Here is a 24,882-nt window from a genome sequence, read left to right as displayed (position 1 = left end):
AGGAGAACGTTTTGACCTGTTAAACTGGTAAATGGAGGTTTCAAAAAGTATTTAATAAAAGGGTGCCGATAATTGTGGCCAATGCGTATTAGAGAAAAACATTTCATAATGATATTTCCCCACATTTTATATTCTTACTATCCAATGAAAGGATACATTTTTGTGATTTTTTTTTTAAATAAAAGATCAAAAGGATTAACAATGCAGATGAATTTTCACAGCCATTGATCATATTTACCAAGGGTGCCGAAATTTTTGGCCATGACAGTATATTTCTGTTCTTAACTCTTTTACAGTGTTTCTGTGGCTCTCGTTTGGAGCTTTACAGCCTCAGGTCCCGTTATAATAAAAACACTTTTTGCTAAACATCTTATCTTGTGTTCATCAGAAGAAAGTCTAGAAGTCTGGAAGAAAGGTTCCAGGTTTTTTTGGAAACTCACTATTAAAGCTTCCAACACTTTTTTTTTTTTTTCTTTTCATGCATCACCTTACAACAAACATTATTAAGTAAATGAAACCATCCCATGGTTTTCCAAGATCAGGATGAGTTTGTTTCTTCATCAGATTTGTAGAAGTGCATCAGTGTCTGATCAATGGATGCTCTGCAGTGAATGGATGCCATCAGAATGAGAGTCCAAACAGCTGATAAAAACATCACAATAATCCACAAGTAATCCAAAGCACTCCAGTCAATCAGTTAACATCTAAAGAAAACAAAAGCTGAAACAAATCCAAACAAGTAATGTTGATGACTTTGGGATTCATCAGGAGAGACAACAGGAGATGCACTTTTTCACTGGAGGAAGTGTTATTATGGATTATAGAATATGTAATTGAGTTAAAAGTGTCTTAATGCTGGATTTGTTTCATCTTTTGTCTTCTCCAAATGTTAACTGATGAACTGAAGCGCTGTGGATTACTTGTGGATTAATGATTATACATCCACTGATGAGACACTGATGCAATGCTATATTTCTACAAATCTGATGAAGAAACATACTCATTCTAATCTTGGATTTTCAATTTTTAATGAACTGCTCCTCAAAGGATATTAATGCAGATATAATGTTATTTAAATAACATTTATGAAGCATCCCTGTAAGAATAGTGACTTTCACTTCGTCAGTTTGGGGCAGTGCTTCTTCTTATGAGTCAGTAGTGTACTCAGTCGTCCGAAGCACTTCCCACACTTCGGGCACTCGTAGGGTTTCTCTCCAGTGTGCACTCGCTCGTGTGCTTTGAGCGAGTCCAAGACGGTGAAGCACACCCCGCAGCGAGCGCACTTGTACGGCTTCTCTCCGGTGTGGATCCTCTGGTGCCGCTTCAGGTATATGAGTCTGGTGAAGGCCTTCCCGCAGTCAAAGCACACGTGCGGCTTCTCTCCAGTGTGGATCTTCTGGTGCTCTTTGAAGTTGTGGTGCCATAAGAAGCCACGTCCGCATTGAGAGCACATGAAGGGTCGTTCGGTGGCATGCGTTTTCACGTGTTTCTGCAGATGCCGAGCCTCGACGAAGCTCTTGCCGCACTGAGTGCAGTGGTACAGTTTCTCTCCCGAGTGCTTCTTCATGTGTCCCACCAGGTTCCCGTGATAGATAAAGCTCTTGCCGCACTGAGGACAGGTGAAGGGTCTTTCTCCGGAGTGAATGCGTATATGAATCTTCAGGTTTCCTTTGTGAGTGAAGTGGCGTCCACACTGGCGGCAGGTGAAGGGCTTGAGTCCGGTGTGGATCTTCATGTGATGCAGGAGGCTTCCCTTGTGTGTGAAGCTCTTTCCGCACTGATCACATGCGAAAGGCTTCTCTCCGGTGTGGATCCGGATGTGATCTGTGAGGTTGTCTTTGTGGATGTAGCTCTTGCCACACAGATGGCACACATGTGGCCTCAAGCCAGTGTGAACTCTCAGGTGATTCTTCAGGCTCTGCTTGTGAATGAAGCTCTTGTCGCACTGATCGCAGGGGAACGGTCGGTCCACCGTGTGGATCCTGTAGTGATCCATCAGGTGCTCTTTACATGCAAAACTCTTCTGGCACTGAAAGCAAGTGAAGGGCAGTTTGCAAACCGTTCCCGGAGCCGCTTTCTGTGTCAGGTTGGTTTCGGTGTCTGTGCAGCTTTCTCCAGAGTGAATCCTGAAGTGATCCATCAGGTGCTCTTTGGACTCAAAACTTTTTTTGCACTCGAGGCAGGTGAAGAAAAAACCGGCTGTTTTCTGAGCTCTCTTGTGAGACAAGCCTTTCCCAGTTTCTGAGCAGCTCAATATCTTCTGTCCGCTGAGTAGACGCTGGGGATCCTCCAGCTGATGATAATCATCCTCATTCTCCTCTTCACTCTCCTCTTTCACTTGCATCGGGCCTGAAGTAAACATGATTTGAAAAAAAATTATCAGAGACTGATGATTGTCAAGGCAATGGAAATTAAATTTACACTTCTGCATTGACCTGGAAGCGATACATAAAAGGTTTCTAAATAACAAATATAAATAAATAAGCCCTTGTTCTTAGTAAGGAAATGAAACTTTGAAAATGCTTTAACCCTCTAAATACACACCTTTTTATACAGATTTTTTACACTTATTAAGAAATGTAATAAATCTTTGTTGTAAGTCTAAGAACAGCTTATATTTAACCGAGTCTGCCAAAACAAAATCTTCTGGAATGTAAGACTCTATGATGTAACAGTGTGGTTAAGAACCAACTCTGCATAAGAAGATTGACATCCCTGTCTGTTTAACCCCTCCCACCAATTCAACCACGCTGCCTTTTTATCCCCGCCCACAGATTCTACTTCACTGCCTTTTTATCCCCGCCCACAGATTCTACTTCGCTGCCTTTTTATCCCCGCCCACAGATTCTACTTCGCTGCCTTTTTATCCCCGGCCACAGATTCAACCTCGCCACCTGTTAATCCCTGCCCACAGATTCAACATCACTGACTGTTAATCCCCACCCAGAGATTCAACCTCGCTGTGTGTTTATTCCTGTCCACAGGTTCTATCTCGCTGCCTGTTTAGCCCCGCCCACAGATTCTACTGCACTCCTTGATTATCCTCCGCACACAGATTCAACATTGCTGCTTGTTTATCCGCCGCCCACAGATTCAACTTTGCTGCCCGTTTATCTCCGCCCACAGATTCAACCTCGCTGCCTGTTTAGCCCTGCCAACAGATTCTACATAGATTCACAGATTTTTTTACACTTATTATCAAGAAACATAATAAATCTTTGTTGTTAGTCTAAGAACAGCTTATATTGAACCCAGTCTGCCAAAACAAAATTTTCTTGAATGTAAGACTCTAAAGCACTATTCGGACGGGACTAGTTTTCTAAACTACGTTTGAGTTTCGATTCTTACCACCTGACGTCTGTGATTTTCATGTACCAATTCGGACGGGACTAGTATCTCTGTGTTTATTACAGAGGTGGGAGGGTCTGATTTGAGCATCTGGGCGTCACAGAGATCACGCACTCTGTATGCGTGCATTGCATTCATTCAGAATGATTGCCTTAGTATTATTACACAATAAATACTAAATGGCTAGTATAGTAAAACCATGTTAATGTGTGGTTCCTTTAGTTTAACTTGTTTTCCTTTTTATTTATTTTTTATTTTTTAATTAAATGTAACGTTAAATAAATGAACGTGAGTAATCTTACCTGATGCTGATATTACAATAGCTGGTATTAACAGTTTACGCGATCTTGCTCTTGATTTTATTAATTGTATTATTTTTTTATTATTATTTATTTGCCTCTAAGCAAATATATCAAACATCCGCGCAGTAAGAGCATCTACGATAATTCACGTTGGACAAAACACACAAGGAAACACGTTGTGAAATAAAATATCACCGGCAATCACAGACATTCGCATTCGGACGGGATTAGTTTTCTCAGAGGATCACTGAGTTTGCTGAAAAACGGTAGGTAATTTGCTCTGGAATTATCACAGAGGTTGTGTGAGAAAAACACAGACGTAACAGTGTGAATAAGAACCAACTACGCATAAGAAGATTGACATCACGGTCTGTTTAACCCCTCCCACCAATTCAACCTTGCTGCCTGTTTATTCTCGGCCACAGATTCTACCTCAATTCCTGTTTATCCTTGGCCACAGATTGTACCGCTCTGCCTGTTTTGCCCCGGCCACAGATTCTACCTTGCTGCCTGTTTAGCCCCGCCCACAGATTCTACCTCGCTGCCTGTTTAGCCTCGCCCACAGATTCTACCTCGCTACCTGTTTAGCCCTGCCAACAGATTCCTCGCTGCCTGTTTATCCCCTTCCACAGATTATCCCCACCCACAGATTCAACATCGCTGCCTGTTAATCCCCGCCCACAGATTCTATCCCGCTGCCTGTTTATCCCCACCCACAGATTCAACCTCACTGCCTTTTTATCCCCGCCCACAGAATCTACCTCGCTGCCTGATTATCCCCTCCCACAAATTCTACCTCGCTGCCTGTTTATCCCCGCCCACAGATTCTACCTCGCTGCCTTTTTATCCCCGCCCACAGATTCTACTTCGCTGCCTGTTTATTCCCGCCCACAAATTCAACCTCGCTGCCTGTTCATCCCCGGCCACAGATTCTACCTCGCTGCCTGTTTATCCCCGGCCACAGATTCTACCTCACTGCCTGTTTATCCCCGGCCACAGATTCTGCCTCGCTGCCTGTTTATCCCCTGCCACAGATTCTACCTCGCTGCCCGTTTATCCCCACCCACAGATTCAACATTGATGCCTGTTTATCCCCGGCCACAGCTTCTACCTCACTGCCTGTTTATCCACGGCCACAGATTCTACCTCGCTGCCTGTTTATCCCCGCCCACAGCTTCTACCTCGCTGCCTGTTTATCCCCGCCCACAGCTTCTACCTCGCTGCCTGTTTATCCCCGCCCACAGCTACTACCTCGCTGCCCGTTTATCCTTGCCCACAGTTTCTACCTCGCTGCCTGTTCATCCCTGCCTACAGATTCAACATCGCTGCCTGTTAATCCCCACCCACAGCTTCAACCTCGCTGCCTGTTTATCCCTGCCCACTAGGGGTGTAACGGTATGCAAAAATCACGGCTCGGTACGTACCTCGGTTTTAAAGTCACAGTTTGGTTCATTTTCGGTACAGTAAGGGAAAGAAATGCAAACATTAAACTGCAGGTTGCTTATTACTATAAACTTGTTTTGTTACAATTTGTTTACACTTTTTAAAATACTTTTTAATAAAATATACATAAAATAAAAAAAGAATAAGTAATAAAATACTGCTGCAAAGTTCTCCACTAAATAAAATACTCTCAGTCTCAAACCAACATCATATAATGAACTTTAACAAAAATATAAATAAATAACTATAATTACAGTGTATTACCAATACCAGCTTGTAGGCCTGCTCATATTTAAAAAATATATATAAATTTTCCAAACTGTAAAGTTGCAGCATCAACAGTTTCAGTTTTTAGACCTGTGACACACTGGCATATTGCACCTGTCAAATATAGTCTATTTTGCCGTCAATACTGTTGACGGTGTCCTTTATCAGTAGGCTTTAGATTTATGCTCATCATGAAGTATAGATATTGCTGTCATGAACACAAGATCCTCGTCTGTCAGCCTCGTCTGCCTCACTCTATGTCACCCACTGTAGCAGCAGTGTGCCAGCGCCGCGTCAGGCACGATTCTGGTGTGTAAAGACACAGAAAACACGAAGCAGCCGTCACACAACTGACACGCAGCCGAAACGCACGCTCACGCCACACAACCACTGTGTCACCGGCCTTAGAATCAGCTGCAGGGCGGGATTTGCGCTGAACGTGGAGACTTCTGCCACTTATTATGTTCGTTTGAAAACACGAAAATGTATATGTTACGCATACAAAATATTGCATTCGGTCATTCGGTACACACGTGCACCATACCGAAAGCCCTGTACCGAAACGCTCCGGTACGAATACACGTACCGTTACACCCCTACCACCCACAGATTCAACCATGCTACCTGTTAATCCCTGCCAACAGATTCAACATCACTGACTGTTAATCCCCGCCCAGAGTTTCAACCTCTCTGCGTTTTTATTCCCGTCCACAGGTTCTACCTCGCTGCCTGTTTAGCCCCGCCCACAGATTCTACTGCACTGCTTGTTTATCCTCCGTCAACAGATTCAACCTCGCTGCTTGTTTATCCGCCACCCACAAATTCAACTTTGCTGCTTGTTTATCCCCTCCCACAGATTATTTCCGGCCACAGATTCTACCTCGCTGTCCGTTTAACCCAGGGCACAGATTCAACATGGCTGCCTGTTAATCCCCACCCACAGATTCAACCTCGCTGACCATATACCCATCCACAGATTCTACCGCGTTGCTTGTTTAGCTCCGCCCACAGATTCTACCGCACATCCTGTTTATCCTCTGCCCACAGATTTAACCTTGCTGCTTGTTTATCCCCGCCCACAGATTCAACCTCGCTGCCTGTTTAGCCCTGCCAAAAAATTCTACATAAATACACAGATTTTTTTTACACTTATAATTAAGAAATGTAATAAAACTTTGTAGTTAGTCTAAGAACATCTTATATTGAACCAAGTCTGCCAAAACAAAATCTTCTGGAATGTAAGAGTCTAGGATGTAACAGATTCTGCCTGTTTATCCCCTCCCACAGACTATCCCCGGCCACAGAATCTACCTCGCTGCCTGTTTATCCTCGAGCACAGATTCAGCATCGCTGCCTGTTAATCTAACGTCCACAGATTCAACCTCGCTGCCTGTTAATCCCTGCCCACAGATTCTACCTCACTGCCTGTTTATACCCACCCACAGATTCAACCTCTCTGCCTGTTTAGCCCCGGCCACAGATTCAACCTCGCTGCCTGTTTATCCCCACCCACAGATTCAACCTCGCTGCCTGTTTATCCCCGCCCACAGATTCTACCTCGCTGCCTGTTTATCCTCCGCCCACACACACATTCAACCTTGCTGCCTGTTTATCCTCCGCCCACACATTCAACCTCGCTGCCTGTTTATTCTCTGCCCACAGATTCAACCTCGGTGCCTGTTTATCCCCACCCACAGATTCAACATCGGTGCCCGTTTATCATTATCCACAGATTCAATCTCGCTGCCTGTTTATTCTCCACCAACAGATTCAACCTCGCTGCCCGTTTATCCCTCCCACAGATTCAACCTCGCTGCCCGTTTATCCTCCGCCCACACATTCAACCTCGCTGCCCGTTTATCCTCCGCCCACACATTCAACCTCGCTGCCCGTTTATCCCCGCCCACACATTCAACCTCGCTACCCATTTATCCCTGCCCACAGATTCAACCTCTGTTCCTGTAAATCCCCGCCCACAGATTCAACATCACCGACTGTTATTCCCCGCCCAGAGATTCAACCTCGCTGTGTGTTTATTCCCGTCCACAGGTTCTACCTCGCTGCCTTTTTAGCCCCGCCCACAGATTCTACTGTGCTGCTTGTTTATCCTCCACCCACAGATTCAACCACGCTGCCTGTTAATCCCTGCTAGAGATCGACCGATATGGGTTTTTCTATACCCGATGCCGATGTTTATAGGTCAGGGTCAGCTGATGACCGATATGTGCTGCCAACTTTTAGGGCCGATATCTTGGAGTTTTCCTCTTGATTTGCATGCTAAAATGTCACACTAATAATAAGTGGATCCACAACTAATTTTTTCTAAACTTATCATTTATTGAGCACTAACTTGAACCATCTCTCGACTCTTAATTTAGTGCACTGCACAGTATTAAAATAAAAAAATTATCCAAAGTTTACCAAACAAATCAATAAACTGACCAAGTATTAAATTCAGTCAATCATCAATCATTTACATAAAAGTTTTAGAGCATTTACATTTATCAAGTAGAATTTTCAAGTTTGTTGGAACATAAATGTAAACTTAAATATACATTTAAATAAATACAATTTTAGAAATAAAAATCAATTAAACTGAAAAATATTTTTAAAAATATATATAAAAAATAAATAACAGTAGTGCTGCAAACACACTAGCAACTAGCAATATTTGTGTTTGGTGTAAATGACACAGAACATCTTAAGTGCATTTCTAATTTCAAAAATTAGTTTTTGCAAATCTAATTTCAAACTTACATCGCAGTCTGTTCATTATTAAAATAAAGTACAGTCAACCAAACATTTAAAAAGTTACACTGGTCAGTTTAAATAGACTGTATACCGGTCCTCTCTGCTGTCATGCCAAGGACGTTTTTGCTCATGTGAAGAGGATGATTTTTTTCTGTATAGTTTACATAAAGTTTTTTTAAAAAAAATTATAGTTTAACATTCAGATACATTGCGAATATGGAAACATTTGGATATGTGCAGAACGAGACGTGAGCAATAACCTCCAAATACATCGTCAAACCCGCGCTTGCTCGTCCTCGTATGGATCGGATCTTTTTTCGGATCAGCTAAAAAATAAAATAAAAAAAAGGCCAGGACAAATAAACATCCGTTTTGTCTTTTTTTTAAATTAACATTACATTATTAAATTAAAATATATGAAATCACCTTAGTGCACACGGCATAATATATTCTTTTTAACATAATAGCCAGACTTCTCATCTTCCAGTCTGCTGTGATGAAGTGAGCAGTTATCGTCACAGAGCTCTCCGTCCTCCTGGACGTCCACCCATCTGTCGTGAGCGCAACAGAGGATGCTCGGGATAGTTCATCCACAACTTTTTTCTTCTCCTGTTCATAAAGATCTGGCGCAATCTTTTCACTCTAACCTCTTTCCTTCATCATTATATCTGACAGGGAAGCCAAAATGTGTGGGGCGCTCCTCCGCTCGGCATTACCACTGAGTGTGGACTGAACATTCTCAACTTTTTTTTTTTCATAAATCAATCCGCGGGGCACGTGTGTGCCGAACAGAAGATATTGATCCGAACGGATCATGGATAAATGATGATCCTTTGCACCACTACCATAGTCATTTGAAAACATTGCAGTTGCGTTTTAAAATACAACAACGAGCAACACGAAACCATTTAAAGAGACTCATTCAGCGGTCTCCTTGAAATAATCTTAAACATATGGTGTGCTCTCTTCATTTTATCAAATGATCATAATCACATTTATTCATTTTACAGTCCTGCTACTAGCATTTTATTCAGACTAAAACCCCTTTAATTCGGGTGAGAAAGCTTTTTTCCAAGTGGCTTTTGCACATAATAATAATACCGCTGCAGACGCATTTTGCAGCATTAAGGTTATTACTTGATCGTTAATTTAAAGGACGATCGATCATGGAAATGATCAAATACTGACATCCCTAAATACAAATGAGTTGGATGGAAAAATGGTTATTGTCTGCATCAAACCATGCTTCCGAACAAATGTGATTCACCGTTCTGGGCAGCTCCAGGACAGCTGTCTCTCCGAGCGCGGTGCTGTCTGTGAGCGGGCCGGAGTAACGGAGCCCTCAATCACGCTGCAGTGTTTGTAAGAGCTGCCAACTTCTCCACCCCATTTACAGAGTGAAATTCTCTGACTACCTTTATCTCCCAGGTCTGTTGTTGAATCTTCCAAAGGTTTTGGCTTGGGGTGCTTCACATGCAGTGGCAGCAGCAGCACTTTCCACCGCACCAATAACACGGGGCTGCCCGCCAACGTGCCTGACTTTAAATCGGCGCTACTAAACACGGATATCGGCCGATGACGATATATTAAAAAAAATGACAAATATTGGCCAGATATATCGGTCGACCTCTAATCCCCGCCCACAGATTCAACATCACTGCTTGTTAATACCCGCCCACAGATTCAACCTCGATGCGTTTATTCCCATCCACAGGTTCTACATCGCTGCCTGTTTAGCCCCACCCACAGATTCTACCGCGCTGCTTGTTTATCCCCTCCCACAGATTATCCCCGGCCACAGATTCTACCTCGCTGCCCGTTTAAACCCAGGGCACAGATTCAACTTCGCTGCTTGTTTATCCCCGTCCACAGATTCAACCTAGCTGCCTGTTTATATCACAACCCCCAGATTCTGCCTCGCTGCCTAATTATCCCCGGCCACAGATTCTACCTCGCTGCCTGTTTATCCCCACCCACAAATTCAACCTCGTTGCCCGTTTATTGTCCGCCCACAGATTCAACCTCGCAGCCTGTTTATTCTCCGCCCACAAATTCAACCTCGCTGCCCATTTATCCCTCCCACAGATTCAACCTCGCTGCCCGTTTATCCTCCGCGAACACATTCAACCACGCTGCGCGCTTATCCCCGCCCACACATTCAACCTCGCTGCCCATTTATCCCCGCCCACAGATTCAACCTCGCTGAACGGCTCTGTGTAGTAACAGCTGCTCTATGTGAAATCACGCACCTGAGTGAATTAACAGCTGATTAGAGGACCGGCTTTACCGAAGGGATGCGCATTAATGATCGGCCGATCATGATCAGAGCAGCCCTAATCCCAACCAACCTCACTGCCTGTTTAGCCCCGCCCACAGATTCTACCTCGCTGTCTGTTTAGCCCCGCCCACCAATTCATGCATGCAGTTTTTACGATGAGAGTTGAATGCAGATTCATTTACAAACAAGGTAAAATTATGACAAGGGATTTTCTGAAATATTAAACTAAAAGATAATCATGTGCAACTATTGGATCCGGTCGCACATTTCTGAGTAACTGTTTTCATTACGAGATCACTGTTGCTTTGTCTGTTACTACAGATCGTTTAGCTATAGAGTTATTTATGTGTTTTTGACCAAAATAACAGCAGTGTCAATCTGTGAGGAATGTAGGCTGTCAAACACACAACTGTTAGCTAATCACGTCAGTCAGCATTTACTTCCGAGTCTACAATCCTCCACATCTATTCAAACAGAGCGTTCTGATTAAGGGGGATAAAACAGGACAGGAAATAACCCATTACTTGTGCTTTTTGCTGTACAAATCTCCTAAAGTATATGTAGACCTCAGAGAACAATACCACATAAAAAACAAAGACAGTTCATGAGCCCATCAAAATAAAAATGTGACGTTTCATGTCATTTTTAGACGTGGGAATGAATGGAGAACCATCAGGTGTCAAAATGATTTATCTTCTCAATTTTACAACATTGTGGCCATGAAAATGCAACAAATGCAAAACAATCCTCAAATGATGGAAATGTTATGACTTACACAGCGTCACGGGTGGGGCTGTGCGATTAATCAAAATCAAATCGAAATCGCGATTTGAGACGTTGCGATTTGCTAATCGTAAAAGGCTGCGATGTGGACGCAATTAAGCTTGACTGTCAGCCTTCAGTGACAGAATTACTAACCAATAGAGCAAGCTCACCTGCATTCTCCCCAATCAGCACTGCTCTAGCCAGCTGTGTATAAGCCCACCATAAAAGAGTGGGATTATGGCGTAAAACTAAAGAAAAACGTTCATTGACTTAAGCTTTGAAAAGACAGACAACGAAAAAAAATATATAATTTACAAGAGCTGCGTCACAATGCATATCAAGAGCATCCCTTATTGCATGTTCGCTATTCCCAATTCAGAAAACCGCTCTATACTCGCTCCTCTCGTCCCCACGCGGCGCGAATCCCGTGTGAGTGTGAGTCTTTCATACTCGCTACATTCACGCAGTCAGTTTCTAACGCTCAGTTATATTCTCGCGCGCACTGCACCGCAAATCTCCACGTGCGCATCTGGCAGTATGGATGGCTTGATTCACGCGCGCAACCGGTGTCAGCTCGCGCCTGGCGCCGTGTTAAACAAAATGTACTTTCTGTATAACTGCTTGCTAATTTCTCTTGAATGAAATGAAACATTTAGCACATTTTCCACTTGTTCTTAAAATCCCAAATACAGTGTAACATGTAATACTTTATGATTGACTAAATAAATAAAGTTCATTTTTTTTATATCAAAAATAAATATTTCCAGTGAAATTCAGTAACTAAGTTAATTCTATAAAATTAGTTATACCATTATAATCTTGTCTGCAGAAAAAAAAATGGAACAATAGTAATTCCTATTGGATTCCTAATTTTGTAGTGGTTTCATGGAAACTGTAAGAATTTATTTTTATTTTATTTTTTTCACCAGGATAATGATAATCATACTTCGTAATCATGCTGTGCTGCACATTGTTGACAATATTAAGTTGAAACTTGACTTAGCAAATAAAATAAAAAAATCGCAAATCAAATCGCAATATCTGTCAAAAAAAAAAAAAAAAAAATCGCAATTAGATATTTTCCCCATATCGCACAGCCCTAGTCATGGGTCAAATAATAAAGAATAAATAATAGAACTTGAGAGACAAGTAAATAATATGCAATTGTTTCATAGCTTAAGACTGTCGCTAAATAAACACTTCGGTTGTTGTTGTTTTTCACGAAAATACGTATTGTTACACTCAAACTGAAGTCGTTTATGGTGTCTTTGCGTCTCTTTTAAAGCTTGAAAAGGGAATATTATGTAAACACGAGCGAGTCAAAACAAAACAAAGAAAGTCACAGAGCTTCAGAATTACAGCAAGAGTGAACACTCAAACCAGAGGATTTCTTTAACAGCAGTTCCGACATTCAGATACTATTGCCATGGAATCTGGCACGATACTTAAATACAGAACTGGAGTAATATATATTTCCCCTTATTTATGTCATCTGTTATTTCACAGTCACCGCATGTTTGTCTCGGTAATCAGTCCATAAAGAGGAATCAAACCTCCAGGTTCCTCTGTTTGCTCATCTTTCACTCTGCAGGGCTCGGGGATCCTCATTTCTTCCCTCTCCTCTTTTATAAACTCCATCTTTATATCAGAATGTGATGAAGTCCTCAGATGAAGAAACTGGAGTGGTTTTGGCCTGTTTGGAAACGAGTCTTCATTGTGGTCTGACTCCGGATTAATGCAATATTCGCCGCACTTTGGGCCAGACACGCATATTTATAGTCAGCAGCACTAGATGTACGACATTTTGAGACGGGGTATATTATAAATAAAGCGTTAGACGCTAACGTAAGCTAGCAAAACCCTGATTGTTCTTCTTCTTGAGTTTTAGCGTCGGTTAGAAAACGCTTTATGGCGCTTTAGCGCCGCCGCAGGGAGAACAGGTGTAAAAGTGTATAAAACAAATATTTTTTACACAAAGCCACATTGATCAAGACCCAGCCTCTTCTCATTAAGAATAAACATCTAGAGAAACATCTAGGAAACACAGAAAGAAAAGAGAAGTCAAGTGAAAAATCACCATGCAAAATAAACCCACTTCTCTCCACAACATGCACAAGCCATGTATGATTTATCATTATCATTTTAAAAAATTGCGGAGCTAACTATCTGTTAAGTATTAATGCAACAATCATCAAAAACTGTTATAATAAATGTATTCCAATTGTTTTTAAAATAGTAAATACATGCATGTTCTGTGTAAGGTTAATGCATATTAAATTAAAAATGGCCAGCAGATAAGGGATATGCATATTCATTTATTGGTTGATGAAACAAATGATCTTTCATCTGAATCAGACTTAACAGTTTGATTGTAAAAGTTACAACATCCAAAATAAAGCCAAAGCCTTGGATTTGTAAGCATATTATCTAGTCACACAAGCATCCCCAGGCTGGTACTGTTACATATTTAGTGTTATACACTATATTGGATCCAATATTTGTGACTGTGATTGTGCTTAAAAATTTAATCAGCCGTTTATGCTTCATCTTACTGATCATGATTAGATTAGAATGTGTGTGTGTTTACAGTCATTTGCGATGTCCTCAAGCAGCTATTTCAGGCATACAAGACCAAGTCCCATCTACTTCAGTTTGATTCCCAACCTCACATTTAAATCACATATTTTAAATAAGCAACAAAATCAGACATGACCTGTGTTGTTTCTTATCGTTAACAGCATTAATAGAGTATATGTCAGGCTGGTCCAGTCAATACACACATGCAATCATGAGTCCGGACACTGCCAACTGTTGGAAACTGGGGCATCTGTAGTGACGCTATGAGTTTACCAACTGGGCATTGAATCTTTTATTTAGAAGGCAGGAGTTACTCTGCCATATTGCGTGTTGAATTTTCTCACATTCAAAATAACGAGTTCTCAGATTGGATGTATACATATACTGGTTACCTATACATTTTAGAATTTAATTTAAAGTTTTGTTGATTTTTAAAGCGCTGCATGGCATTGCAAGTAAGATGTATTGTAAGACAATAGCCTATGTAAGATGAGCAACTCCCATCCTTGCCTTTGTTTTATTGTACCATGTATAATGATAAAGTACTACAGACACACTTTTCTCTGCACACAATTTTTTCTCTGTTGATATTTTAAATCCACTTCTTCAGTGTCGGTCTTTGGGGAAAACAGAGTCCTATGTCCACACAGTCTGTGCCTGGTTTTATTTCACATTCAGAGTGTGCATATGTGTTGTGGTACAGGCATCTAACTCCACATCTGCCTTACACATAACCTCAACTGGTTAAACTTTTAAAACCAATTTTGTCACACATTACCTTTATGAGGGCCTCTACTCATCACTATTAAGATCTGAAAGCAGTATTATAGATAGACTATAGAACGAATCACATTCCTAATTCCCTAGTGAAGCATCAATCAGTCAAGTGACACTTTCTGATGACCGCTGTATGGGTTTTATTTCTTTTTTCAAAGGAATAGTTCACCTAAAAATAGAAATTAGCTGAAAATGTGTTCACCCTCAGGTCATACAAGATCAGGGTGAGTTTGTTTCTTCATCAGGTTTGTAGAAATATAGCATTGCATCAGTGTCTCATTAATGGCTGCTCTGCAGTGAATGGGTGCCGTCAGAATGAGAGTCCAAACAGCTGATAAAAACATCACAATAATCCACAGCACTCCCATCCATCAATTAACTTATTTTTAACTCAAATATCAGTCCATAATACAAAACATCCTCCAGTAAAAAAGTAATCTAGACTGCTAAGCACCATTTACATTACATGTAGTCATCTAGCCGACATTTTTATTCAAAGCGACTTACAAATGAGGACAACAGAATCAATCAGTCCAACATAAGAGCAATAATACATGAGCGCTATTACACGTGCCAGTTAGACCAACACAGTACTAAGAGTAGATGGAATAGAGAATGCTAGTGTTAGAGGGTCAAGGTTTGTTTTTAATAAATAAAAAAGGAGTTAAAATATAAATAGAATGGGGTGTGCTAGTGTGAGGCGTACTGTATCTTTAGCCGTTTCTTGAAGATGGTGAAGGACCACCAGGAGGGAATAGTTCATGTTAAATTCTGTGAAAGTGATTCTGTGCCTCTTTGGGATGAACAATAATGCGACAATTACTTGCAGAACACAATCTTCTAGAGGCACTTAAGTCTGAAGTCAGAATTTGGGTCAATGCAGGGCTCCAAAACCGTGACTAAAGCCTGAGATACACTGCACTATTTTAGCAATCCTATAAGATCGCTGTATGTCACACTGTGCAACATGGATCTAATAAACTTGGCTACGACGCGTGTACACTGTACTGTAAGAGGAGCATTTTGCTAAATATATGCACTGTTTTGCATATTCATATTTTATACTTAACCTGTTGTCTACATGATAAGAGAATGCATGTAGCTAAAAATAAAATTCAAGATCTCCTATAAAATTGAAAGTTACTAATGAAGAAAAACATCCGGGATGTTTCAAACCATTGCACTGCGGAGGACCCAAACTACACTCAATGGCCAAGTGATGCTGATATTATGGTCAGTGATATCACCACAGATTCTGTGTAATAGAAATGTTTTTGTGACTGTATAAAGTTCTGAGACTGGAAAAGATGTTTAGTTCCCAGTTTAAGTGAACCTGGGGGGTATTCCAGAAAGCAGGTTATGTGACATACCCGGGTATGTTTAAGAGTAAGTATGTGGATAACCTCAACTTTCGGTTCCAAAAAAGGAGGTAACTTTCAGGGTATGTAAGTTGTCATAGCAACTCACACTCTGAACTTAACCTGCTCTGGAGCAGGTTATGTTCCAGGGTTAGTTCACTTCAGCGAGCCTTCAGATAGCGCACAACATTATAGAATATTACAATATGTAATATAGCCTATTATATGTGATATGTTAATGAGGGAGCGCTAATATAAGTAATAAATAAGGTAATATATTATTCTAATATGATTATTTATTTTATTGGCATTTATAAGAGCTATCTTTATAAATTATAAAACACTATGACAAGGTAATGTTTAACTTATATATATTTATTTATTTAAATTTATTACATGTTATATGGAGCGGCATTTTCTATAATGTCTAAATTCTAAATCAAAAATAAATTTCTGACATGATTTAATATATAATTGGCATGAAACAAACAATATAAATCACATTCTCAAGGATTAAGGATTAAATGGGAAAAAATTAAAATGATTGTAAAGCCATCAGTTAGGTGGCGATATGCACTAAGCATGTAAACAACTAATGAACAAAAGAAGAAGAAAGAAACAGCTTGGCGCGCATTTTCTAAGCGTCCGTTTCTATAGTGACTCGTCGCTCTGTTGAGAATGTCTTGAGTCTTTACCAGGAACATACTCTGATGAACTTACTCCCAGGCGCGTTTATTGGAACCACATAACTCGAGTAAGCAAGCCTTGGGGTTAACCAACCGAGAGTTCAGGTTTTAGTTCAAGGTAAGTTAACCTTGCTTACTGGAATACACCCCTGTAGTTCCCAGGACATCTACAAGATGGATTGAAATGCTAATAAAAAAGTGAGAAACAAACACATGACAGTATGACTGAAATGTTAAAGCAGTGATCCTCAAATCTGGCTCGCGAGATCCACTTTCCTGCGAAGTTTAGCTCTAACCCTAATCAAACACGCATGAGTTTGCTAATCAGTGTCTTCAGGATGATTAGAAAATCACAGGCAGGTGTGTTTAATTGGAGTCGAAGCTAAACTCTGCAGGAAACTGGATCTCGCGAGCCAGATCACTGTGTTAAAGTATAAATAAATAAAACATTTATTCTGTGGCACCTAAAATATAACTTTTTTCTAATAGGAGCCAATAGCTTCTTGATTGATTTGTTTGTCTGGAGGCCTGTATATGGTTACAGAGCCAGTGGTTGTTCTGCTGGCAAACATTAATACCTTGAATTTTATGCGAGCATCCATTGGTAGTCAGTGCAAAATTATTATTAGCTAAAACAGCTACAAACAAACCAAAAATCCTGCTGGATTTTGATGTGAGAGACAACAGGAGATGCACTTTTTTACTGGAGGAAGTGTTATTATGGATTATTGACTCATATTTTAGTTAAAAATCATCTTAATGCTGGATGTGTTTCAGGTTTTGTCTTCTCCAGATGTTCACTGATGGACTGGAGTGCTGTGGATTATTGTGATGTTTTATCATCTGTTTGCACAGTTTGCACTGCTCCTTCAGTTTCACTGTTATATTTTTTGTTTCAGGGTGAAGTATTCCTAGATTGTAAAATAGTTGATATTCCGATTCTCAGGTTTGTGCATGTAAATGTGTTAGGTTCTTTTCAGTACTTTCATAACGATAATGTTAGTTGATTGGCAAGTCATAGCAAACATTTGCTGTATGTTCAAACTCTCCCATCAGTGTTTAATTCACAAGGACGAGCCTAAACCTGGAGCTGAACCTCCTCACTGTCTCAGCTTTGGACAAGCCTTTTTTAAATGCTTCCCTAGATTCCCATATCGGCTGAACGTCTTCCCGCAGGACGGACAGAGGTACGGTTTCTCTCCGGTGTGAACCCTCTCATGCACTTTAAGGGCTCCTGACACTGTGAAGCTCTTCTCACAGTGGGAACACTTGTAGGGTTTCTCTCCGGTGTGGACCCGTTCATGCACTTTCAGTTCACCGGCTCTAGTGAAAGTACTTCCACAGTCCTGACACTCGTAGGGTTTCTCACCAGTATGTATTTTCTGATGGTCTTTAAACCCATTAAGCCACAGAAAGCTCTTCCCGCAGAATGAACACACGTATCGCCGCTCGTCCTCGTGGATCCTCATGTGTGTTTTGAGGTGCACCGCCAGGAAAAACTTCTTGTCGCAGCGCTGACAGTGAAAGGGTCTTTCTCCGGTGTGAGAGAGCAGGTGAGTTTTGAGATTGCAGGCCTCTGAAAACCTCCTGCCGCATTCAGGACACTGGTGTAGCTTCTCTCCTGAATGGACCTTCATGTGTCTTTTTAAGCTGTTTTGATGTGTGAAACTCTTCCCGCACAACATGCATGCAAAAGGTTTCTCTCCGGAGTGTATTTTCATGTGCTCCTTCAGTCCTTCCTTCTGCGTGAAGCTCTTTGTGCACTGAGGGCAGGAGAAAGGCTTCTCTCCGGAGTGAATTCTTAAGTGTCTCTTCAGATCTCCTGAATTTGCGAAACTCTTTTCGCACTGAGAGCACAGGAACGGTTTCTCTCCGGTGTGAATCCTTATGTGCCTCTTAAGATCTCTTTTACAAGTAAAGCTCTTTCCACACTGAGGACACATGAAAGAACTATTGGGCTCTGTTGTCTCTGGCGAGGAATTACTTTCACTCTGAGAGAAACTAAGAGATTTCTCTCCACTTATGAAACACTGAGGTTCCTGATTCTGCCGTTTCTCCTCCCCTTCATTCAGTTCTTCACTTTCCTCTTTCACTTCCACGAGGTCTAAAATAAACACAAGATAGTTATAAGTTGATGAAATGGACTGTCAAAGACTTAATGTTTGTTTTGAACCGTTTCATTTGTTTGAAGAAGATATTTTGTATACTGTGGGTAACCAAATATTTGCTTGTCCCCAATACCTTACATACAGAAGTCAATGGGGACTAGCAGCACTTTTTTTTTTTTTTTAATATCTTCTTTTATGATAAAAAAAAGAAGAAAATGCATACTAGTGTGGAACAATTTGTGGGTGAGTAAAGAATGACAGAATTTTCTTTTTTTCTGGGTGAACTGCCCCTTTAAGTTAAGCCACATTCATGTTAATGCCATCAGATTTGGTACATCATATGTTTCTGTTTTATTTAACCGTGTTATTTGACAGTTCCTAACTTTTGGAAAAACAACCCATCCATTTCCAGCTGTCAAGTGACCAAAACACAACCTTAGTGGCCAGCAAACTCAACTCTTTCTCTGTCTTTGTCAGCGGATATTAATGAAGACTCAAGAATGATCACCCACCTCTCTGTTCCTCAGTTTCTTCCTCTTTCTCTCCACATGTTTCTGCATCACTCTCCTCTTTAACAAACTCCATCTTCACCACAGTCTATCTCGACTGTCAAACCTGGAGTTTCTCCTGCTTGTTTGGGAACCAGACTTCATCACATGGATTATTTTGGAATACATCACTGATAGACATTTTCATGTTTTTCTTATGTGTGGATTAAATGCTGTACTCACAGAAAATAACATCAGTTTTCGCGCCATTTACGAGAAACCGTTGGCGCTCGACACAAAGCTGCAAAATACTACATTCAGTAAACAACATTCATTCACACTGCTACCTCAGAACAATCTTTAACATCTTGTGCATCTTTAAAACATGTCAAAAGTTTCGTGCAGTTTTATACTCGACCAATGCAGAAGCGCTCCTTCAATACAATTCACTCCTCCTTCCGCGAACTGGAGCCCGAGCCGTATGACGCAGCACGCACGGCGTCACAATATCAAAGTAAAGGTCCGCCCTGACGTGAACGTTTTTATCTAAAATGTTTATTTTTGTAGTTTGCTCATTTGTAATACATAAGTTAAACGTTTATTTTCTAAAAATAAATAAATTAGGTACGTCATTGACCGTTACACATTTTTTAGCGTGTCATGTTGTTTGTTAAATGAAAACAAATAAAAATAAATAAATAAATTAATGAATACACGAATAAAAAAAAATAAAAAAAAAATAGGACAAACATTCTCCGTAATATAGCCTAACAAGGTGGAACTTGGGGTGGGACAAGCAGAAAAACATTTCAAAAACCAAAAAAGGCGTGAGAGTTGAAGGTTACCTCAGTTTGTACAGTTGAATTCCAGTGGGAAAAATAAATGATGTCACTTCTTGAAAATGGTCTCAATTAAACTGCAGTCGGTTTTGGAAGGCGAGAAAGTATGTGTGCTAACAGGGTGGAGAAAATAACTCCAGGGACACGGTGAAGTTTACTTTGCTCTAAGGACATCATAAAATTGAATGCATGTATAAATAAAAAGGTGTGTAAAATACAAAATAGTATTTATAATTTCTATCATCTCGGATTAAGTGAAAAAGAAGACCTAAATTTAAGCCATATCTCATAAATATGTGACTCATTTTAGAGAAAATATGATTAACTAAATAATTGATACACAAAAGTCAGTGTATAACAGGAGTGACCCGGTTATCAATGTAGTATACGCCACTGGACACAATATATTTTTATGTATTTTATGTTGTTTATTTATTTATTGTTTGTTTGTTTGTGGGGCTAAGCAAGGTATTTCTTCCAGCCCTAGCAGTAATTATTATTTGTAATAACAGATTAGTGCATCAAAGTCAATACATTGTGATTAACATACATTTGAACCATACAATCAGATGCGATGAACAATATCAGATCTAAACACACACACACACACACACACTATTTAAGTCTCAAAACAGTCTGCATCTAGGCACAAACACCAAAAATCAGGAAGTCCCCACATAAATCAGTGACCCAGCTACAAACACAGGCTTGGTTTGAAACAGATCAGGCTTACAGACACGTTTGGAATTCATATTCTTCATTTTAATAAAGGGACTGTTGGATATTTTAACACAAACAATTAAGAGCAAAGGTAGACAGACAGCATTCAGAAACACAAGCCACTGAAGCCAGGCAGGCCAGAAACATTAATGCAGAAGAGTAACTGGAGGCATGACTGGAACAGGCAGGGTCCTGATGACTCTGAATACAATAACAGTGAGAATATTCAGGCTCTGCAAACACAAGACAAAAGATGTTTTCATGTCCGAGTTTCTCCTTCAGTTTCAGGCTTGAAGCTTCATCTGGTGGAGTGAGGAGGAATATAAGGCACAGTTCGTAGTGTTGCAGCACACGTAAACAACAACATACAATGTTTCCATCAAAGCAGGAATCAACAGTATTACAATAAAGCTGTAAGATACAATGTTACAAAAACTGTTCATTAGAACCAGATTTGCTCTTTCTGCTCACTGCATGCTACTTTATTAGCTGATACTTTTCTACAAGGTCGGAATCACTAGAACTACACAGTATACTGTGAAATCATTTTCAGCACTGAAGAGCTACAGTTAACTAAATTACATAGAAAGGCAAAGACACTGATGTTTGTACAGTTTGATAAGTGCTACCACATGCAAAGAAATGTGAATACTGTAATGTTGCGTTCATGTCGGAAAGATCGTATTTATGAGTTGAACACAGATGAACGCCGTCACAAAGTGGTTATTACGAGTGGGAAACTAAATTTTCTTTAAGCTCAGAGTTTCCGTGTTGGCGGCGTGTCAGTGGAAAAACATGTTGGATGCAAAGCAGCCGCCAAAGACCACTATTTAGTGTAAATCAGTTTCTTCAGCTCAATATGATATGCAGCCGGTCAATGTTAACTATGTTAAACTAAGTTAAAAGTATGTAAAAATTTGAATCGGCATCATGTTCTGACTAAAGTAACTTGAGCGCACCAGACGTGGTAATTACGACTTGTAAACTCATAAGTGCGAACTTCCCAGGAGGATTTGAGCAAAGTTTTTTCTAAACCAATACTTCGACCTCCCTTAAATATCCTAAATGTAAGTCTGGAGCACTAACCCAGTCATAAGGGTCAAAGTGAGATTTATACATGATCTGAAAGCTGAATAAATAAGGATTGGTTTGTTAGGACAGGACCATATTTGGCTGAGATACAACTATTTGAAAACCTGGAAAAATATGAAAATCTAAATATTGAGAAAATATCTTTAAAATTGTTCAAATGAAGTTCTTAGCACTGCATATTACTAATCAAAATTTAAGTTTTTATATATTTATGGTAGGAAATTTACTAAATATCTTCATGGAACATGATCTTTACTTAATATCTTAATGATTTTGGGGATAAAAGAGAAATGTATAATTTTGACCCTAACAATGTATTGTTGTGTATTTGTACAAATACACCTGTGCTACTGATGACTGCTTCTGTGCTGCAGGGACATGTGTGGTCTTTTGTTGGGGTAAAAATCCAGAAGTGTTGAATCTTGCTCACTTCTTCAGCTTTGGACAAGCCTTTTTTAAATGTTTTCCCAGACTCCCGTATCGGCTGAAGGTCTTCCCACAGGAAGGACAGAGGTACGGTTTCTCTCCGGTGTGGACTCTCTCGTGCACTTTCAGTCCTGACGACTGAGTGAAGCTCTTCTCACAGTGGGAACACTTGTAGGGTTTCTCTCCAGTGTGGATCCGTTCATGCACTTTCAGCTCGGCGGCTCTCGCAAAGGTCTTCCCACAGTCCTGACACTCGTAGGGTTTCTCACCCATATGAGTTTTCTGATGGTCTTTAAACCCGTGCAGCCACAGAAAGCTCTTCCCGCAGAATGAACACACGTATCGCCGCTCGTCCTCGTGGATCCTCATGTGTGTTTTGAGGTGCACGGCCAGGAAAAACTTCTTGTCGCAGCGCTGACAGTGAAAGGGTCTTTCTCCGGTGTGAGAGAGCAGGTGAGTTTTGAGATTGCAGGCCTCTGAAAACCTCCTGCCGCATTCAGGACACTGGTGTAGCTTCTCTCCTGAATGGACCTTCATGTGAACTTTGAGCGTGCTCTGCTGTGTGAAGCTCTTCCTGCACAGCATGCACGTGAAAGGCTTCTCTCCCGAGTGGATTTTGGCGTGTTCCCTCAGAACCTCCTTCTGTTTGTAGCTCTTTCCGCACTGAGGGCAGCTGTAAGGTCTCTCTCGCGAGTGAATCCGTATGTGTCTCTTCAGCTCTCCTGAGCTCGGGAAGCTCTTCGCACACTGACGGCACGTGAACGGCCTCTCTCCGGTGTGGATCCGAACATGCCTCTTCAGTCCTCCAGAGTTTGTGAAGCTCTTTCCGCACTGAGGACAGCTGAAAGGTCTCTCTCCGGTGTGGATCTTGAAGTGATCCTTCAGGCTTCCTTTGCAGGTGAAGCTCTTGGCGCACTGAGGACAGGTGTATGGTCTCTCTCCGGTGTGGATCACCATGTGAACCTCCAGGTGTCCTTTACGAGTGAAGCTCTTTCCACACTGAGAGCAGGAGAACGAGCCTTTAGCGTCCGCTCTCTTTTGTGAAACGTTCTCTTCAGTGTCTGAGGAACTAGAAGACTTTTCCTGATTCTGTTCTTGACTTTCATCTTTCTCTTCTGTCAGGTCTAAAATAAACAATAAAAACAACGAGTGCAACACATACGTAAAACATCTCAAATAGAGTGATATTTGATGCACTAAAAATATCCATTGAGACATCTTATGAATGAATGAATGAATCATCCATCAGAACGAATCAGTGGAGTGAATGACTCAATGACTCACATGTTAAGACTGGCCCATGTGTTTTACTTACTTATGCAATGTTTAATTAAAACATTTATTTCTAAAACTACATTGTTGTATTGTCTATTCAATGCTTTTCTCACCGAACACAATAATAATAATCTTTCGAGTGGTAATTTCCTAGCTATAATTCATGTATAATTAATTAAATTACACACTATGTGGTTAATTAGATAATCTCTTAAAATTATAATCGTTTGACAGCCATAATTATAACTATTATTGAGATTTGTATCATTTTTATGGCATTTTGGCTGTCCAAGCTTTGTTACTCTAATGCTCGTTAGGATATTTAATATTAATGAAGACTCAAGAATGGTCTCCCACCTCTCTGTTCCTCTGTTTCTTCATCTCTCTCTCCAGATGTTTCTGCATCACTCTTCTCTTTAATAAGCTCCATCTTTACAGCAGTTATTAGAAGCAGATATTCTCTTCTTGGTCACGATGAAATAAAACAAAAGGCGAAATATATCAATCGGTCACGCATATATCACCATATAAGTTGCATTATTTACCTAACAATATACTTCACGATTGCCATTTATATCCGAGAGTAATCTATCAGATCTAATGATCGAGAATAACAATGTCGCTGGAAGATACTTGTGTAAAACAAGGGTTCATCTGTCACCGTTTCACACATCTTAATCGCTTATTATTCCGTTTTAAAACACAAACCTCTGCTCGATGGATTCTCTGCAGCCTGGCGCAGCCCTGATGACGTCATTGCCCAAAACACTTCCAGTTCCTCTGTGTTCATTATTAAAGTTTAGGGAATGTTCTTAAAGCGGACACGTCTAGTGTGCGCGCAGAACCTGTCCGAACTGTTCAGAAACAAGAAAAGAAGGTTATCATAGCATTTTCAAAATTATGTTTCTCTAATGTTCACATAAGAGATAAAAAAAAAAAAGTTCTTTAACCATGAAAAAGGGTATTTTAAAGATTAAAATGTAACGTTTTAGTAAAGTTATCAAAAAGGTAGAATAGAATGTTGTTATTACATTCACATAAACAAGAAGAAACTTAAAAAATACCTGTTTTGAACGTTTAAAAATAAAAGAAAGCAGTAATGTTGTCTTCATAATTGGCCTGTTGCTGAATGATAAAGCAGTGAAAACATATCTCACTTACTTTTTTCAGGAAAAAAAAAATACTTTTAAAGTTGAAGTCTTTATTCTGCATTTGTTTATGTACACATTAAGTGATAGCACATCAATTTTTTTTTACTTCAAACTGTTTAATTCAGCTGAAACAAAAGCCTATAATCTGTAATAACACTTCCTCCAGTGGAAAAGTGCATCTGCTGTTGTCTCTCACAGATTAGTTTAGATCTGTTTAAACGCTGTTTGATC

At 40.3% G+C, this 24,882-nt stretch overlaps 3 protein-coding genes and 2 long non-coding RNA genes across 15 annotated transcripts in view; all 5 read right to left on the bottom strand.

The window, feature by feature from the left end:
* The window catches only part of LOC127950469 (uncharacterized), a 92,643-nt gene that overhangs the window by 37,374 nt on the left and 30,387 nt on the right, over positions 1-24,882 (bottom strand). The window lies entirely within an intron of this gene.
* LOC127950448 (gastrula zinc finger protein XlCGF26.1-like) lies at positions 1,012-13,065 on the bottom strand. The gene is made up of 2 exons (XM_052547511.1): positions 12,708-13,065; positions 1,012-2,349 (listed from the first exon to the last, which is right to left on the bottom strand). Exons 1-2 carry the CDS (start codon positions 12,790-12,792, stop codon positions 1,115-1,117), a joined length of 1,320 nt encoding a protein of 439 aa, XP_052403471.1. The 5' UTR covers positions 12,793-13,065; the 3' UTR covers positions 1,012-1,114.
* Positions 2,859-7,204, bottom strand: LOC127950470 (uncharacterized). The gene is made up of 3 exons (XR_008152471.1): positions 4,902-7,204; positions 4,692-4,831; positions 2,859-4,656 (listed from the first exon to the last, which is right to left on the bottom strand). It is a non-coding gene; the product is annotated as an uncharacterized LOC127950470 (long non-coding RNA).
* On the bottom strand, positions 13,450-19,622 carry LOC127950455 (gastrula zinc finger protein XlCGF8.2DB-like). 9 transcript variants are annotated; one of them, XM_052547527.1, is made up of 4 exons: positions 19,562-19,614; positions 19,392-19,449; positions 19,173-19,307; positions 13,450-18,656 (listed from the first exon to the last, which is right to left on the bottom strand). In XM_052547527.1, exons 3-4 carry the CDS (start codon positions 19,243-19,245, stop codon positions 17,653-17,655), a joined length of 1,077 nt encoding a protein of 358 aa, XP_052403487.1. In that variant the 5' UTR covers positions 19,246-19,307; positions 19,392-19,449; positions 19,562-19,614; the 3' UTR covers positions 13,450-17,652. The 9 variants fall into 9 exon arrangements, with proteins under 9 accessions (XP_052403487.1, XP_052403488.1, XP_052403491.1 ...); XM_052547528.1 differs by having other exon boundaries at positions 19,173-19,287; positions 19,562-19,609; XM_052547531.1 differs by having other exon boundaries at positions 19,173-19,290; positions 19,562-19,577.
* LOC127950451 (gastrula zinc finger protein XlCGF57.1-like) lies at positions 20,728-24,517 on the bottom strand. Of its 3 annotated transcripts, none has more exons than XM_052547517.1 (3): positions 24,209-24,517; positions 23,858-23,964; positions 20,728-23,349 (listed from the first exon to the last, which is right to left on the bottom strand). In XM_052547517.1, exons 2-3 carry the CDS (start codon positions 23,928-23,930, stop codon positions 22,226-22,228), a joined length of 1,197 nt encoding a protein of 398 aa, XP_052403477.1. In that variant the 5' UTR covers positions 23,931-23,964; positions 24,209-24,517; the 3' UTR covers positions 20,728-22,225. The 3 variants fall into 3 exon arrangements, with proteins under 3 accessions (XP_052403477.1, XP_052403478.1, XP_052403476.1); XM_052547518.1 differs by having other exon boundaries at positions 23,858-23,961; XM_052547516.1 differs by having other exon boundaries at positions 23,858-24,517.

This window comes from Carassius gibelio, chromosome B2, assembly GCF_023724105.1.
Source record: "Carassius gibelio isolate Cgi1373 ecotype wild population from Czech Republic chromosome B2, carGib1.2-hapl.c, whole genome shotgun sequence".
Classification (NCBI taxonomy): Eukaryota; Metazoa; Chordata; class Actinopteri; order Cypriniformes; family Cyprinidae; genus Carassius; species Carassius gibelio.
The sequence above is the reverse complement of the archived record's forward strand: the minus strand, read 5'-3'. Positions and strand labels throughout refer to the sequence as shown.

Coding starts and splice junctions, on each gene's coding strand:
- LOC127950448 (XM_052547511.1), bottom strand. CDS start 12,792: ATGGAGTTTATAAAAGAGGAGAGGGAAGAAATGAGGATCCCCGAGCCC. Junction 2,350..12,707: donor GCAAACAGAGGAACCTGGAG/GTTTGATTCCTC, acceptor TGTTTACTTCAG/GCCCGATGCAAGTGAAAGAG.
- LOC127950455 (XM_052547524.1), bottom strand. CDS start 19,245: ATGGAGTTTGTTAAAGAGGAGAGTGATGCAGAAACATGTGGAGAGAAA. Junction 18,657..19,172: donor AGAAACTGAGGAACAGAGAG/GTGGGTGATCAT, acceptor TGTTTATTTTAG/ACCTCGTGGAAGTGAAAGAG.
- LOC127950451 (XM_052547516.1), bottom strand. CDS start 23,930: ATGGAGCTTATTAAAGAGAAGAGTGATGCAGAAACATCTGGAGAGAGA. Junction 23,350..23,857: donor AGAAACAGAGGAACAGAGAG/GTGGGAGACCAT, acceptor TGTTTATTTTAG/ACCTGACAGAAGAGAAAGAT.